Source organism: Fusarium poae, chromosome 3 (genome assembly GCF_019609905.1).
Source record: "Fusarium poae strain DAOMC 252244 chromosome 3, whole genome shotgun sequence".
In the NCBI taxonomy this organism is placed as follows: Eukaryota; Fungi; Ascomycota; class Sordariomycetes; order Hypocreales; family Nectriaceae; genus Fusarium; species Fusarium poae.
Window position 1 is genome coordinate 6,524,551 of NC_058401.1, and position 16,175 is coordinate 6,540,725.

At 47.5% G+C, this 16,175-nt stretch overlaps 5 protein-coding genes across 5 annotated transcripts; 3 read left to right on the top strand and 2 right to left on the bottom strand.

The window, feature by feature from the left end:
• Positions 1-1,039: 1,039 nt before the first annotated feature.
• On the top strand, positions 1,040-4,800 carry FPOAC1_009573 (uncharacterized protein; the record flags this gene model as incomplete). Its single annotated transcript, XM_044853997.1, has 2 exons — positions 1,040-2,708; positions 2,945-4,800. 2 exons carry the CDS (start codon positions 1,040-1,042, stop codon positions 4,798-4,800), a joined length of 3,525 nt encoding a protein of 1,174 aa, XP_044706667.1.
• A 2,147-nt stretch (positions 4,801-6,947) lies between these two features.
• On the top strand, positions 6,948-9,655 carry FPOAC1_009574 (uncharacterized protein; the record flags this gene model as incomplete). The annotated part of the gene is made up of 3 exons (XM_044853998.1): positions 6,948-7,062; positions 7,113-9,279; positions 9,331-9,655. 3 exons carry the CDS (start codon positions 6,948-6,950, stop codon positions 9,653-9,655), a joined length of 2,607 nt encoding a protein of 868 aa, XP_044706668.1.
• A 1,311-nt stretch (positions 9,656-10,966) lies between these two features.
• On the bottom strand, positions 10,967-11,490 carry FPOAC1_009575 (uncharacterized protein; the record flags this gene model as incomplete). The annotated part of the gene is made up of 2 exons (XM_044853999.1): positions 10,967-11,412; positions 11,472-11,490. The coding sequence occupies 2 exons, from the start codon at positions 11,488-11,490 to the stop codon at positions 10,967-10,969; spliced, it is 465 nt and encodes a 154-aa protein (XP_044706669.1).
• A 517-nt stretch (positions 11,491-12,007) lies between these two features.
• FPOAC1_009576 (uncharacterized protein) lies at positions 12,008-12,939 on the bottom strand (the record flags this gene model as incomplete). The annotated part of the gene is made up of 4 exons (XM_044854000.1): positions 12,008-12,057; positions 12,107-12,557; positions 12,606-12,675; positions 12,725-12,939. 4 exons carry the CDS (start codon positions 12,937-12,939, stop codon positions 12,008-12,010), a joined length of 786 nt encoding a protein of 261 aa, XP_044706670.1.
• A 1,396-nt stretch (positions 12,940-14,335) lies between these two features.
• FPOAC1_009577 (uncharacterized protein) lies at positions 14,336-15,847 on the top strand (the record flags this gene model as incomplete). Its single annotated transcript, XM_044854001.1, has 3 exons — positions 14,336-14,620; positions 14,676-14,962; positions 15,238-15,847. The coding sequence occupies 3 exons, from the start codon at positions 14,336-14,338 to the stop codon at positions 15,845-15,847; spliced, it is 1,182 nt and encodes a 393-aa protein (XP_044706671.1).
• Between the last annotated feature and the right edge of the window lie 328 nt (positions 15,848-16,175).

The window sequence follows — 16,175 nt, forward strand, 5'->3', positions numbered from 1 at the left end:
GTTTACCCCCCTCAGGGTATCATTTTTCTGCTACCCACTAGACCCCATATTTGACATGGGTTAGGTTACATCAAGCTGAGGTGCGGATACTTCATACTCATTAGGCCCAGAGCTACATAAGAACTAGTTATAAACAAAGAAGCGTTCAGTCCCTTGGCACTGTTGGTGAGTTATAGAGAACATAGAGAACTTAATACAAGAAACTTACTTGAGGAATAAAATAATTTAATCAGTTTTTGCCACTTTGGGTCCGTACTTGTATTATTTATCTTTCCTGTATCCTGCCCGAGCTTGAACACATGTTCTAGGTACCATTGCCTTAGTACACGCTAATTGATAGGGCTGACCGGGATCTCGGGACTAGGTTAGTAGGTACTGGGTAAACTTTATAGAGACTTCAGATGCTACTATCATATATTCGATTCAATTCATCTTCTATTGCGATTGCGCCTATAGATTGATTGATAACACTGTGAGGACAGGTGCTATCTAGCCTCGATAGAGCCCTGAATCTTATATAGGAAGGTACATAGGTACCTAGTTAGGTACCTGCCTAACCTAAGGGAGTGAGTGACTGGCACCTGCCCAGGCATCAGGGTACTGGAAATATTGGCTACCAAAAGAGACGAAATTAGTATGCCATTTTATGCTGCTTAGATTGTACTTTTTAGGCTATTTATTTTTGTAGCCTAAAGCTCAAAGCCAGCTTTTCTGCTACTTATGCTACGTCAGGGAACGGCAGGCAGCAACCTCCACTACTTAGGTACCTACCTAGGTAATAAAGAATATAATCTTTTAGCAAAGTTAATCTTTGTCATATGAATTCTCTTTCAGCATGTAACCGGAGTTTCTTTTTGATTTTTTGACCTTTTGTCCCAAAGTTTCATCTTATCTTTAGGTTCGTTTCTTAAATACCCCCCTCTCGATGAAGTCAGACATTCCCTAAGCTTACCTACGCTCTTACCTACGCTCTTACCTTAAGATTACCTACGCTCTTAGGCTACATACTGATCTAAAGTCTCCACCACTAGTCTAAATCATGGGCATCAAGCAGTTCAACGCCGACGTCAGGGCTGCAATAGGCAGTGATTTCGACTTCCCTTATATCTCCAACATTCGGAGAGGAGATTCCGACGGAGAATTATGTTTTACGTACAACAACGAAGCAGCATCTATCGAAATCCAAGCTTTGTCGACAGAGCCTGAGGCATACCCAAGGCACCCGGGCTTTCTGCTTTTTACATCATCAGACGAAACAGACGGCCTGAAGGAATGGCTACAGGAAATTACCAGTGCGACCAAAGGCAAGAGTGTCACTGATGTCATTACCTTCATCTCCAAGGCATTGACGAAAAAACTTGGAGCAACAGCAGAAGATATTTCATCCGATGAAGAACATGTTCCATCCGATATAGAAGATATGACATCCGAAGAAGCAGAAAAAGAAGAGGAAGAAGAAAAAAGTGACGATGACGACGCATCATTCTATGATGTCGAGTTTGATGATGCGACAGATGATGTTTTGCCATCTAAAGGGCCAATTCAACCTGCCTCCACGCCAACAAGCCGGCTAAAACGTCACCTACGGGAAGCAAGGACAGAAGGATTCCATGTGTGGATCCCAAAGGAGGGTGGAGGAGAACCCGGAATCTTTCATATCTTTTCACTCTCCATCCGGGCCTCAAAGCTAAAAGTCTCAGAAGAGGCCTTGGGAGCATGGGGTCTCAAGTCATCTGAATACGTTGTTATGCTGTTCAAGCTCCCTTCAGGATACCCACCTCTCTCTTCCTTTTTACGACTTCCTTCCAATCAAACAACAATACAGTTCAAGCTTGGAAAATGCGACAGCCCGAACCCGTCTTATGCTTCTGCGATACGAGTCTTTGATCGCGACAACTCAAAAAAATCAGAGGGAGGGACACAAGTCAAGGATGACTCCAAGAATCCTTTCCTTTCTTTATACATGTCGTTGACTCTCGATGAACTTCTGAACAAAGACTTTCCGGGCCTTCTGAGTCTGCGACTATCTAAGAGAATCTCGTGGGATCAAGCACAAGAACTGCATTTTGAACTCAGCAGAGGCACAATCGACCCGTCAGATGTACTGCAATATACCAGCCAGAGCTCGGACCGGTTTGAGCTACAATTCCTACAACAAGACTATTTGCCACAAGGTGCAGAAGACATCAACGTCATCCTAATTGCAATGCAATTCGGCCTCCAAAGATTAGTCAAGTGTACCAACTACTGTCTCGTTTGCAAGAAGAGAATAGAGGGAGGATTTGAAGGTATTAAACCTTTTGTCTGCGAGGATTCGCTTTGCCTCTTCCAATACCTAACTCTCGGGTTTTGCCAAAGTATCGAGTACGAGATTATCAACAGTCCCAACGTCGTGGACCTTCTCATCAGCTTCTTTTATGCCGCAATCACTAGTGGCCTGTTACGAGAATTTCCGAAAGGCCTTGAACTTAAGGTTGCACCTTCAGGATTTGTACCAAAGGCCATCGAGTCGGTCCCAGCAGAGGTTTGTTTCGAAAGCAACAGCATCAGGTTTAGTACCCTTGACTATGCTCAATACAGATCGATCAAAGAGGGCAAATACATCACTCTCGTTCTCAACCCGAGCCCCATTCCGCAGGAACCAAACATGCGAGGACCAGGCCAAGGACCAGGCCGAGGATCAGGCCAAGGACCAGGCATGCGAGAACGTAAGTTACCTACCTGCCTACCTAGGTAGCCAACACCACCCGTTTATTATGACAGAAAGGTTGGTCTAGGCTTTAGGATACCTAAGCTTTAGGATACAAAGATAAACAGCCTAAAAGTCAGGTCTAAGCGGCAGAAGCTGCTGATAATCTTGTCTCTTATGCCTCCAGCCCAACTTTTCTGATGCCCTAAAATCCATCTCGCATTATATCTTACACAAAAGCTAATAAAATATCAGGTTACACGAAATATGTCTGCATGATCGAGTCGTGTCTACTGGCCTCGCTCACCTTCAAAGTTATCTGGACATATCCGACTTCCAACGTTGGAGCCGATCCGACTGACAACTCTTTAAACATTCCTTCGACGGGAGACTGGCAGAATGTGGTGATTTACAAACACGAACAAGACATTGACGGACTTAAGACACAAGAGCGTAACCAGGCACTCACTGTCATGAGCGAATGCATTCCACCTGTACATGAAATGAGACAGTATCTGATAACAAGGCCTGGATGCCAATTATCCTCATGGAAGCGGATGGATACATCGACCCTTCGCCTCCTTAACTGGATCGTCGCTTCAAACAGATCTTTCATTGTACAAGACGCCCCGATCCCCGGGTTGTCTCAACCGGAAGAAACGTATCAAGTTCATAACCTTGTTAACGGAATAGAGCCAGGATGGGTCCAGTTTCGTTTTGTGCAGGGATCTCCCGAAAAGGAAGAAGTATTTTTGAGAGAGTTGACGAGTACAACAAGCAACGGAAAGCCATGGCCTACCCTTTTTGCCTGGCATGGTAGCGCTCTCGGAAATTGGCACAGCATCATACGGACCGGTCTTGACTTCGCCGTCGTCTCCAACGGGCGTGCATTTGGTAACGGTGTCTACTTTGCAAAAGATTTTGAGACAAGCCGCTCGTACTCGCGCGGAGGAACCGTTTGGTCAAATTCGGCTCTCAAAATCACCGATGCTATCTCCTTGTGTGAGATAGTCAACAACACGGCTCGCTTCGTATCAACACAGCCCTACTTCGTTGTCAACAAAGTCGATTGGATACAATGTCGCTATCTTTTTATTCAGGTTGACTATGACCCTACATCGGCGGCGGCGACAGCGACGGCAACAACGGCGACAACGGCGGATAGTCAGACTTCTGTACGCGGTGTGAGCTATATTGAACAGGATCCTGCCCATCCACTGGTTTCCATGAAGCAACCCATTGGAATTCCCCAATCAGCCATTCCGGTGTCCCGACGACGTGTGCTTGGGCAAAAACAGATATCTGGCTCGCCACATGACATTCCTACTGTCATTGACGAAGATGAACCTGATTTTGAGAACCGCGATTTGGACGACCTTCTTGCCTCGGACGGTGAAGATGAGATATCGGAAACACTCAAGCGACGGCGGGCTTCCACTGACTCGGGCATTGGATACAACACCACGCCTTTTCAGCCGGGCCAGCTTGATCTGGGTTCACTCCCTAAGCTAGCTGAGCCTACCTGGGCTGCATCTTCCCCGGCAGCTCTCCGGGCACTGAACAACCAGATCAAGGAACTACAAAAGATCCAGTCGAGCACCAATATATCTGCGCTGGGGTGGTACATTGACTTTGAAAAGATCGATAACCTGTTCCATTGGATTGTCCAACTTCACAGCTTTGATATGGATCTCACTCTTGCCCAAGATATGATCCGTTACGGATGCTCGAGCATCGTGTTGGAGGTCCGGTTTGGAGCTTCCTTTCCGATATCTCCCCCATTTGTCCGCGTGATTCGTCCAAGATTTGTACCCTTTGCTCAGGGAGGTGGAGGTCATGTCACCATGGGGGGTTCCATATGCTCAGAGCTGCTCACCAACTCTGGGTGGTCCCCAGCTTTGTCACTGGAGAAAGTGTTTCTCGAAGTCCGAATGAATTTGTGCGAAAAGGACCCGCCAGCTCGTATTGAACATTCCACGGGAGTACGCAATGCCCATCGCGGGAGTCACATGGACTACGGTATGTTTGAAGCTGTGGATGCGTACCGCCGCGCCGCTACTGCCCACGGTTGGCAAATCCCCTCCGATCTCGAGATGTTGAGTTCCGTGTAAAGAGAGCCATGTGGCAAGGCATTTTGTAAGCGTTATTGCAAAACAAAAAGATGTTGATAGTAGTTACCCAATAATACAACAGTAAAGATAAACCACACTTTCCCCCTCGTATAAGAAAAATTGACCCCTGGAAGCATAAGAGACGAAAGTTTTTAGGTCACTTTATGCTCCTTAGACTATTGTTTAGATTGTTTTCGTACTAAGACTTAGGTTTTGCTACACGCTATATGGCCTGGCCACAAGACCATGCTTTCAAACAAGATGTCGTGTCACTCACAACACTATTCGATCCAACGACACGTCCCCTATAAGATGTAAAATGCTGCAATGAAACGGATGGAGTCATCAGTGTAATATAAAAAAGTTGGCTGTTGGAAGAATAAATAAAGAAGTCAACGGCGAGTCGATATGTAAGTGTTCTGTTCTTCTGGTCTCAATCACAACCACACCAAGCATCGTGGTATCCAAGTAAAAACAATAAGTGCTCGTGATAAACTTGTTCAACAATTGTTACAGCATATTCAATAGCTTTTATCCATCTCAGCCAGGTCGCTTGTCCGATCACGCTTACTGTGACTCGCACTAATAAGCAAAAACAAGTTTCGACGAGGATGCCGAACTCTCACCGCCGAGTTTCATAGACGCATAGCTCTACGCAACTAAAAGAAACAATAGCGTATTGCCAAGTTCTTTGCTAGCGCGTGTTTATTCTATCAATGGGGTGAATGAGGCTCTTCATGCACGCAAACGTAAGTGTTCCCTCGCCCTGCATCAAGAGAGCTATGTTATAAACAAAATAAACAATCCTCTGTTCACCACTTCCCCATATGAAATAGACGTTATACACTAAATACCCGCTATGTAATACGGTTAATTTATTTCTACCGCCTTTGTTATTATCTTTGTGAGTTCTTTGAAGTGTGCGCCAGTTATTCTTCCTAATTACTTGCTCTGATAATGAAGTAAAGCACTCGCGTTTATTCCCCCGATGGTAGATCTCCGATAGATTTTTTTTAACTTATCTTCAATATTCCGGCCTTTCATTTCGCCTTTTCTTCGCCTTACTCCTCATTCTTATAATTGTCATCAATATCTATGCCCTCGACGTACGTATGCCGCCCCCTCCTGAAACCCCTTCTCTACCCTTCCCCTCATTTCCCCGATCCCTCTTTCATTCATTCATTCAGTCTATGTAACTCACCTTATCGATATTCTGAAGCCTGGTGCCTATAGGAATCTTGACTCATCACAAATGTCGCGTTGACTCGATCTTCAACTTCCCTCTTCTCCCCTTCTCCCCACCACCCACCTGCCTCCACTCACGCTCTTGCCATTCACAGTCATAGATACCGCTTGCAGAAAGTCCGTACTGTGCAGTAACTACATAGGTAGTACCTGCGGTAGTTTCTCTATAGATTCATCGTCGGAGCGTCGCTCTCCTCCATGGAAGGAGTGGAAGGAGCTCCTTCCCCAACTCACCCGCGCAGGCATCACCTGTATACCACCTTCCCCATTGCAACACAAAGTCAAATACCTAACAATTTTCTGACTCTCATCCCAAACCATCAAAACTCTTTCTTTTCATCCTCACTCTATTCCCCGGCTACCCATCCTTTGCTTTCGTTCACGACCGCTCATTGTCGCTGCGAGTCTCTGCCAGAAACCCTCCCTATCTGGCGTCTACCGAGACATTGTCATTGAAGTTCAAGTCTAGGAGAAAAAAACTCTGTTCTTTCTGTATCATTTACTGTTTGCTGTTTTAATTGTCGGTACATATCAAGTAAGTGAGCATCTTCCTTCTCTTCTCCTTTTCCCCATTTGGACCATGATTTGCTACGAGTCCGCTTGCACTTTTGGGCAACTGGCAGGACCAGGTCTTTTTTCTGCGGTACCTCAGTACAGCACATTAAATTCTGTTTGATTTACAGCCTGAGTGAATGAATCCTCCAGCAGAAGCTCCGGGTTCGGATTTTCCCTCTTCCCAACAGTACTTGGGCTTGACTTTCTGGAGTTACCACCCGCGACTCCGTTGTTAAACAAGAGCCCCATTCTTTGCGTTTTGCACATCATCCTGTATCTTTTCTGACAAAATGCTTCTCATTTTAGTTGATCGACGGTGTTTTCACCGTAACTTGGAAGAATTGAAGATGGAGGCCTCCAGATACGCCGCCAAGGACATGCTGCGTTTACGCCGCACCCATTCGCCTGACAAAGAGGTTTGCTACAAACTCGCTGAAAGAGTCGACGAAGACAACGATTTGGGTATGCATAATGCTTTCCCTTTTCTCCATCAGCATCTAACGTCCAGACAGGAGATATCATTCGCACCGAAGCTGCGCACTCGCTTTCCCTTATCGTTGAGGAGAGTGGCGGTTCCAGTGATTCAGATGATCAGTTTCGCCGAGGCGCTGCTCAGCAGCTTGATGGTACCGACTCAGAGCGACAGTACCAAGTCCGAAACGATTCTGAGATTAGCCGGGCACCAATTGTGGCACCGGCAGATCTTTCGACTCAGAAATCGGAGGGCTTCCAGAAGTTCTACAACTCTGTCATGTCTCCCACTCATGTTCGAGTCACTGCTGGTGGCCGGATCGTGCCCAACACACGCGGTCCACCTTCTCCCATATCAAAGTGGAAACGAGAGCGTGGCTCGCTCGACGGTCAAATTCACTCTCGCACCCTGAGCGGCAATCAACCTGAGGGCTTCGCCTACCCCGTTATGCCTCCAAGTTGGGGACACATGACTGCTATGGTTCCTCCCCAAACTCAAGGCCCCATGCCTGGGATGACGATGAGACCTCCAGAGGGGTACGCTCTCATGGCGCCTCCTCCCATGGGCTACAACATGGCTGCTGTCCCTTACAATCAGTTCCCTCCCTCCAATGTTTCCATTCAACACCCGAACCAAGCTGGCTACTTTAACAAACATTCCGATATGGGAATGGAACCGGCGCGAAATGTCCATCTCTCACCCGTCGAGCAGTTCGATCCTACCCGACCTTTCTACTACAACGGACAATTGCTGATTGCAAACGGAAACAACTTGTACCCCATCAACGTGGCTCCTCAGATGAGTTTCGTTACTGCACATGCGCCTTCTCAGCCCGTCTCTCGCCCAAGTGATGACTACATGGCCCATTCTGAGAAGTATAGCCGTGTGCCTTCGCGACAGCTCGACCCGTCTCCGATGAACTCAAAGCCTACTATGGAAGATATGTCTCGCGCTACTAGTCCTCCCTACTCGTCGATCCGGCCCAGTTCCATCACCCAGAAGCAGCTGGAGGTCCTCCGTAGTCAAAAGAAGTATCATCAAGACCAGCTTCAATACAACAAGCACCAAATCGATCTTCGAGATATGGAACAGCGGCTCCACAAGATCTGTCTTGAAATTGAAAAGTTTGAGCGCTTGTATTCGACACAGCTCGAGTTTGAGGCTCGGAAGTATCCCAAGCTTGAATCTCCCGACGAAGCCAACTCCAACTCATCCGCTGGCTATCCCCATAGTCGCAGTGGCTCTGACGGTGGCATTGCTATTAACACAATGGCCACCTCGGGGTATGGAAACCAGGAACCGGGCGCTCAGGCTCACAATCGCTCGGTGAGTGTTCTCGGCCCGGCCAAACCGGCTACGACAGTTACTTCGGCCAATAACTCCCACACTTTGAAGAATGACAATGGGCAGCAACGCAAGCCTTCGAGTCTTCCGGTCAATGCTGCTTTGGCGCCGGTCTTCCAGCCCCGATCCGAGATCAGTGGTTCTTTCGTTGCAACGGACCAGACTGACGAAGCTGCACGAGCTCGACATTGGGAGAGCATGTCTAAAGCCACTGCCTCTTGGCGTTCATCGTATTTCGCCAAGGAGATTGAAGCCCTGAACAATTTGGGCCCCCCTTATCTCGTTGGCAAGCTCAAACCAGGAGTCTTGCCCCAAGACGCCAGACGTGACGATTACATCTACGAGCGTGAGCTTACAGCGGATGAAGAACGTGCTCGCTGCATTTACTGGGAAAAGACTCCTCATTACTTCCATGACGGTCTTCCCAAGTATGATGGCAAGGACTTCTACCCAGCTCCCGGCGCTAAGGAGAACTCTTTGCATGCAGGCAACACTACCTCTCAAACCCTATCCAACCCAGCCGAGACGCAGGCATCGCCTACCAAGTCCAGATACGCTGTTCCGTTCAACAGCGTTTCTAAGGCTGCGAGAGGCTCCGCTCGAAATCTCTTCGATGAGGTCACTCGTTCCGAGTCTTTGCACCGTACCGACGACTCACTCCGCGCAAGTTCCAATTCTGAGATCCCTCGGTCCGAGTCTCACGCTGCTCACGCTGGTTCTCGATACACTGATTTCCGCCGTGCCATCAATGAGATCACACGAGTTTCGAGTGAGAAATTCCAGGCCAAAGTCTCTGACGACTCTGCTGAAGAAGAGGGCAGTCTGATCTTCAAAGGACGCCAGGCAACGGACCGAGCTATCAGGTACGTCAATAAACATCCTACCCAAGGCGCGCTGTACTAACTTCTTTGCAGTAGCAAGTATGCGAGCGACATCTGGTCAACCATGCGCAAGAAGGGTAAAACTAGCGCCAACGTGATTGCTGGTCAGGTGTCTCCCATGACAGCTCAAGGTGTCCTCCCTCACTACTCGGGCCATGCTACCGCATCCCTGACCCCGACCATCACCATCAATCCTCGTGGCCATGCTGCCAGACAGGGCGAAATGAACCCTTCAGCTTCAGCTCACACTACTCTTGGGAGACGGGAAGAGAACAGACCTCCCCTTGAGCTTCTTGAACAGCAGCTCCGCAGTGCCAGCTTCCAAGACAAGAACCTTCATGGGCTCTCGGCTCGTTGAATAGCCTCATCTAAGCACTACCTCTCTACAACATTTGCTTTATTTTTCTTGGTCGCGGCACAGCATAAGTGCCGCATTCTCAATGCTCTCGATAAACATCAGACATTGCTCTCATGGTTACGTTCTATATGACTCACTACACAAACTTCTTCGCATGCTCCATGCCGGGAGGTATGCTTTTGCTCGAGGCTAGCTCGAGTGAGCCACCCTTTGCATTTGGTTGCCATGACCAACATCTCATTATCTACAGCGCCTATGCAGACAGGCGTTCAGGCAACATCAGTGTTAGAATAAATAACATGTTAGGATTTTAAGGGCCACGGAGAGTTCAGGAGGATTACCACAAGATGTAAGCATCAGGGAAATGGATCATTCTAGCTAACCGCATGGCTGCATTGTACGAAACTCATATTATGTCCCAAGAACTTTGTACGATTAGAACACACATAGTCACAACAAACACTGGTTGTGACTGATCAGTCCCTCGTTTGATGTGATTACTCTGACAGCACTTGGTGCATGAGTGGTGTTGATAAGCATATGGCGACTTGGTTCCAGGTGAACAAAATTGAACGAGACGATTTAATTGACTAACTCGACTAATAAAATGAAAAAAGAGTGGTGTTCACTAAAGCATGTACCTCACCTTCAAATTTCCAGCCTCATTGGCAACTCGGTGAAAATCTTCTAGGGAGAACAGGACCCCATGATAGTGTTGGGTCCTGAAGGGTTTACTCTTCGCTAGACGTATACCTCGAAAACCATGGATCTAAGTGGTTGACGCGGAGATATCCTAGCGGTGGGTTTGGAAGTCTACGACTCACCGTAGTCAAGGCACTGAAGTGCAGAATTGCAGTCTACGACAGGCAAGCATTGCGTAAATGCGTCTGATAGTTAGCATCCTACGGGAGGACAGATGGGACGAAGCATCTGTCCAACAGAACATCACGAGGGGACTCGCGGATGTGCATGTGGGGAGAGAGCAGGTCAAGACTTCGGGATAAACCTCCCATGGAGCATTTCACCAGCGAGTGAAATGGCCATTGAGAACCCTAAAAATTCTCAATTCATCTACCCTGCTGTAGACCGGGTACCGCGCCGTCCGAGGGAAAGCACGCAGGTATCGTAAAACGCCGGAGTATTATGCCCATTTCCTCATCAACTTTTGCCCTTGATGTTGCTCACATTGGTGCCGTAATCGTGAGTGGTGAAAAAAGAAAAAATTCGTCCTCGCCTATGAGGGAAGGTTTGATCATGCCGTCTTGAAAGTTCCGAATTTTGGTTTTTGTTGTTGCTCGACAAGCTCATCGCTTAAGCGGTGACCTTGTTGTTGGCAGCGAGCTCACGGCCAGTCTTGGAGCGGGCAAGGATGTCCTCACGGTCCTTGTCAAGCTTGAGCTTGGTGATGACACAGTTGGAGGGGTGGATGCCCAGGGGAACGGACTGGCCGTTGGCCTTGTCGCGGGTGACACGCTCGACGTGAACAACGTACTTGAGACGGTACACGGAGGTGATCTTGCCCTCGCGGCCCTTGTTGGAGCCTCGGACGATGGTGACCTCGTCGTCCTTTCGGATGGGGATAGAGCGGACCTGGATAATGTTAGGAACTGTGGGGAAAGAATCTTCAGGTGATGCAAAACTAACGTTGTACTTCTCGCGGAGCTCCTTGGAGAGGGGAGCGCTCATGATAACACGGCGCTGGTCAGAGGGAGCCTTGAAGTGAGCAGCACGGCTCTTGCGGCGGGAAGAAGCGAGGGCTATTCCAAAAGTCAGTAAACATGATACAAATACTGTAATTGCGAATGGAAGCACATACAAGGGTTAATCTTGACCATTTTGGCGGTTGTTTGGCGAGGACGACGCTGGAAAGTTAGTCGGGCAATGAAGAACGGATTGACAACGAGAGAAATTTTCGAGGAGAAAATGTTTGTGCATTTTAATTCAAATCGTGGGGCACACGTGACGCTGACCTAAGCAGGGGTTTCCGCCGATTCTTGCAAGTTTTAGTTGACCTTTGATGCGGGCCGCATTTACGCTTTTGGGACATCAGCGTGTCGTTCATTATTGGCGCAAAAAATGTTTGCTGAGGTGATGAATGGTGAGAAGTATTTGCATGGTGTTTGGGAAAAAAGGTTCCGAGGCTTGATATGTGTTGGTTTATTACATTCAGAAATACAAAAAGGCGCACATATGATTGTTTAAGGCGAAGAGATGTATCATGTATATGCCATGCAAAGTTCAATTGTTAATCGTTGCATTGCATATGTCTAATATCTGCTCTTGAGCGCAACAGACGTATTTTACTGGTAGAGGGGCATAATGTACATTTGATCAGATATACGAACGTTCCACCTATTTCGACATAGGCCTCTGGAACCGTCCGTTGTTGTCGTATCTTGCTTCTGTTTAGGATGTCAGCATTATCATTCCCATTCTCACACGCCAACGTACTGAAGAATGTATAACTAAGCGTCACTGTCTCGACACCCTTCATGTTCATATCGTTGAGCAGATCAGGGTCCAAGTAGAAGAAAACAGGCATGTCCACAGTCTCGCCTGCATTGAGACGCTGCTCTTCGAAGCAGAAGCACTGGATCTTGCTGAAATACGGCGCGCACTGGGCGGGCGTCACACTGTATGTGGCCACTCCAATGATATCCTGATCGCTCTTGTTGGTCGCCTTGTAGAAAGCTAGCGCAGTCTCGCCGGGAAGGACACGGACTTCGCGCTGCTGAGGAACAAATTTCCAAGGAAGGACGTCGGAGACAGAGGCGCTGAAGGTGACCTTAATTCGCTTGGCGTCTTTGACGGGAACGAGTCGGCTTGCGAGATCGCCATCCTCGGAGCCGGGACCACCATGAGCACGTATAGGTTGACCTCCCCAGCCAGTGGTTTGACAGATCTATACAGCTATTAGATGAAGAAATAGACATCAGGGAAGGGGAATTACCATCTTGTAAAGCGGCACTGAGCCATAGGTAAGCGCAACAAATCCGAGGATTGTACTCAAGGTGTAGTACCTGATCATTATAAGCCAGTGTCATGAACTAATCTCTAGACCATCCTTACGCTATCGTCCTGTTCTTCTTGCTATAATGCGCACGAATCTCCTCCATCGTGGGGGTATAAGGCTGTCTCGGTCTCGGGGGCTGGTTGGAGGCATTGCGGACAAAGTTGAGGCCTGTTCGCTGCGCCTTCGGTCGGGCATTTTGGCAGAAGAAGCATGACCATGGCGAGGAAGCCGCTCGGGCTGAGTTTCGCGCAAGTCGAGGCGCGAAGTTCATGGTCAATTGGGCGCAGGGCAGGGTTGTTTTATCTTATGGTGGAAGTGAAGCTTTGTGTCAGATGATATTTGGCGATTTCTGGGTGACGTCGGCGATCGGCTTCTGGTACGCCGACGGGGCCCAAAATAACTACCCTATGGGGAAAGTCAATTGATCATGAAGTTTTTGAAGGAAGCGTACAACAATTATTGTTTATTTTGTGATTTATTTAAAATGGCATAACTTATGTTTATCTTGCATATCATTAGATCAATACTAAAACACTTACCAGGAACACAACTGCTGTAGACTCTATCATCATGGTTAGAACGTCATCGATTCACTAACAATAGTTTTGTCTCGCCATACATTGTCCTTTCGAATAGTTATGGCATTTGGTCATGGATTCTTGTTTTTATCTGTTTCTACTTAGTTGCCAGCGTTAATGACATGCAGATATCAATGGCTGTAGAGGACATTGGATGCCTCCTGTTTCTAATGCAGGACCAGCATAGTAGAATGTCATATCTAGTAGCTGGGATGTTTTCGCAATATCTGTGGGTCTCTTATACCTTTAGCTATTTGCTTGTTCGTATTCCTCTCAGCACTAGGATCGGTCGGCGCTACTGAACTTTGTATACCCAGCTACGATGCTGTACATGCAGGTCTAGATTGCCCATGCATTGGCCTTCATCCAGGCTCAATTGATAGACCACAATGCATGTTGTATACGACTAGGTTTTCGCAAGCCACAGATGAAGCAAGAATACAGGGTAGTAGTGCATATCCTGGCCTCGAAGTTGCAAAAAGTTTAATACTGTTTGCTCAAGAAACAGATAGGTAACGATGCCTCAAAAGCTCCCATCTGGGTAAGTTGTTGAGTCATTCTATAACAGCTCAGACTTACTCTTAGGCTGTTTATTTTCTGTATCCCATGCTTGAATCTCAAGGTTTCTACAATCCCCTCCCTACCTAGCGTCGGTCACTAACAAAGCTTAGGAGACGATCCTCGGCAGTGACTCTACAACGGTAAAACCCTTATTTTAACTTTACATGGACAACGGATTGAGCCAAGACCCGCCGCCACCAAAAAGGCAGACGGTAAGACGGTGGGAAGCTTAAATACAAGCAATATGTGTTTTGACTGTCACCAAGCTCTTCGTTATAAAACCTCTACACCTGTACTCTAACTATGGAACGACCCATACTTCAAGAGGGAAGTGAGCACGAGAACCCAGACGAGTTGGAGTTGGAGAGATTCCAGACACCAAAAGAGCAACCTAGTTCAAAGCAACACCATGTATATCGGTCAAGGGAGGAATCGAATCCTCTATTCAAACCACCATCATCATCACCAGATCACGATCCACGAGTATCAGCGTCAACAAATTCAGTCCGTCACCAGGAAAACAAACCAATGGGGGCAGAAACATTTCGAAAGCGGCCCAAACACCTACGAAAGGGGCTCCTTGCAAATCTATTAAGATGGTTTTGCTCAGTTCTCTTCGTCGTAGCCATCTATGTGGTGCTCTGGCACTTCTCCCAGCAGGATGTCATGACGACAGAAACAAAGAGAGAGTTTAATGCCCTCATCATTGGCCTTTCTCTTGGCCTTGGTATGAGTATAACCATATCTCTGGAGGCTATGGCCAAAGAGATTAGGTGGTGGATTCTCGAGCTTCGAGACTGGCCAAAACGAGAAGTGAGCAGTTTCGAGAAGCCATTGGCGATTACAAGTTGCTGACAAAATGTAATAGATTGAACTGATTTTGAAAGCCAAAGATTTGACCAAGATCATCCAGCTTACCTGGGAATCTGGCTCACGCTCCATACGCTGTTACGCCATCACTTTCATTCTACTCAACCTTGTATCCCAGATTGCTTTGGCCATGTTGGGTCTGGTTTACTCCACGAACACAGCTGACTCGGCTGCGATTCTCAAACCTGGCAACGTCACTGTAGCAGACTTTTCCGATTTGGAAACAACTAGGGTTCTATCGTCCAAGTCCCAAGCTCTGGGCGCGCTGCGATACACTGCAAACAGGTACGTCAACTACCTTACCTGTTACCTAACCCCCAACTACCTATCCACGGATGTTGATCTCAATTTAGTTATGGAACTATTGCACTTGGTTGGGTATGGGGAGACATAAACGCTGTGCCGACACCTGGCACATTGTGGGACAACAATGACCCCTTGATATACTGCGGTACAAGATCCTGCATATTTGTCTTCCAAGAGTGGACGTCAAGACCAAAGAAATATGATATAGTAGTGAGCACAAACCGTACCGTCGAAGCCACGGGAAATTGTCGCAGTTGGAAAGTCACAAAAGGGGGCGGTGGGAATGAGACGAGCGTCACAGTAGCAGACAATGACCGAACGGAGGTCAACATTACTGCTATGAATGGCGTCAACCAAACAACATTCATGTTCGATGCCGCAAGAGACCAGGGCTCAACTTGGAGTGAAATCACAGCCTTCGAAGCCTCAGAATCGAGCCCATGGTTCTACCGCTGTAACGTCAGTTTTGGGCCTGTCATCAATGCTTATCGTAAAGAACACGTTCTTGGTGTTAACATCACTTCGTTGGCATCGTCAGCAATAGCTCTCCAAGGATATGGAGCTTCTTCACTGGGTCCCACCAACAGCGATCGGCAATTCCAAAGTTACCCTGCCGAGTCGACATACGGGGCACCTGCGAATGGTGATACGGATAACATGGGGGCACTGGTAGCAGCTTTTGCGGCGGGTGTTGTAGCTGTCGTTGGCCAAGCCGCCAGCACTCTCGTCATACCCGGACTTCAACCTCAGAACGGAGTTGTGCTGGAGATATCTAAGTGGGCGTACGTTCATCTTATTCTAGGGCTAAGTCTGGCTGTACAGCTACTTCTGGGCGTTGGGGTTGCGATACTGTCAAATATATAACGATTAATAAGAGTTAGGAAACAGGAAATTGGCCAGAGTTTTAGGGTGGAAAGATAAATAGTATAATAGTCTCGTGTAAATAGCGTAAATAAAGTGACCTATTCATTTCGTCTCTTGTGCTTCCAGCAGCATAATGTCAAGGTAGCATTCATGACTGTACTGCTTCATTCACGGGGTGCTGGCAATGGCATTCTCACCATGACGAGAGAAGATAGCACTGAGTTGTTGATCAAAAGCCAAAATAAATGAATTCATGAAACCATGCAGTGTAAATCTGCTTCAGCAATCTCAACGCTTCATGCTATATATAAACAAAGAACATTTTACA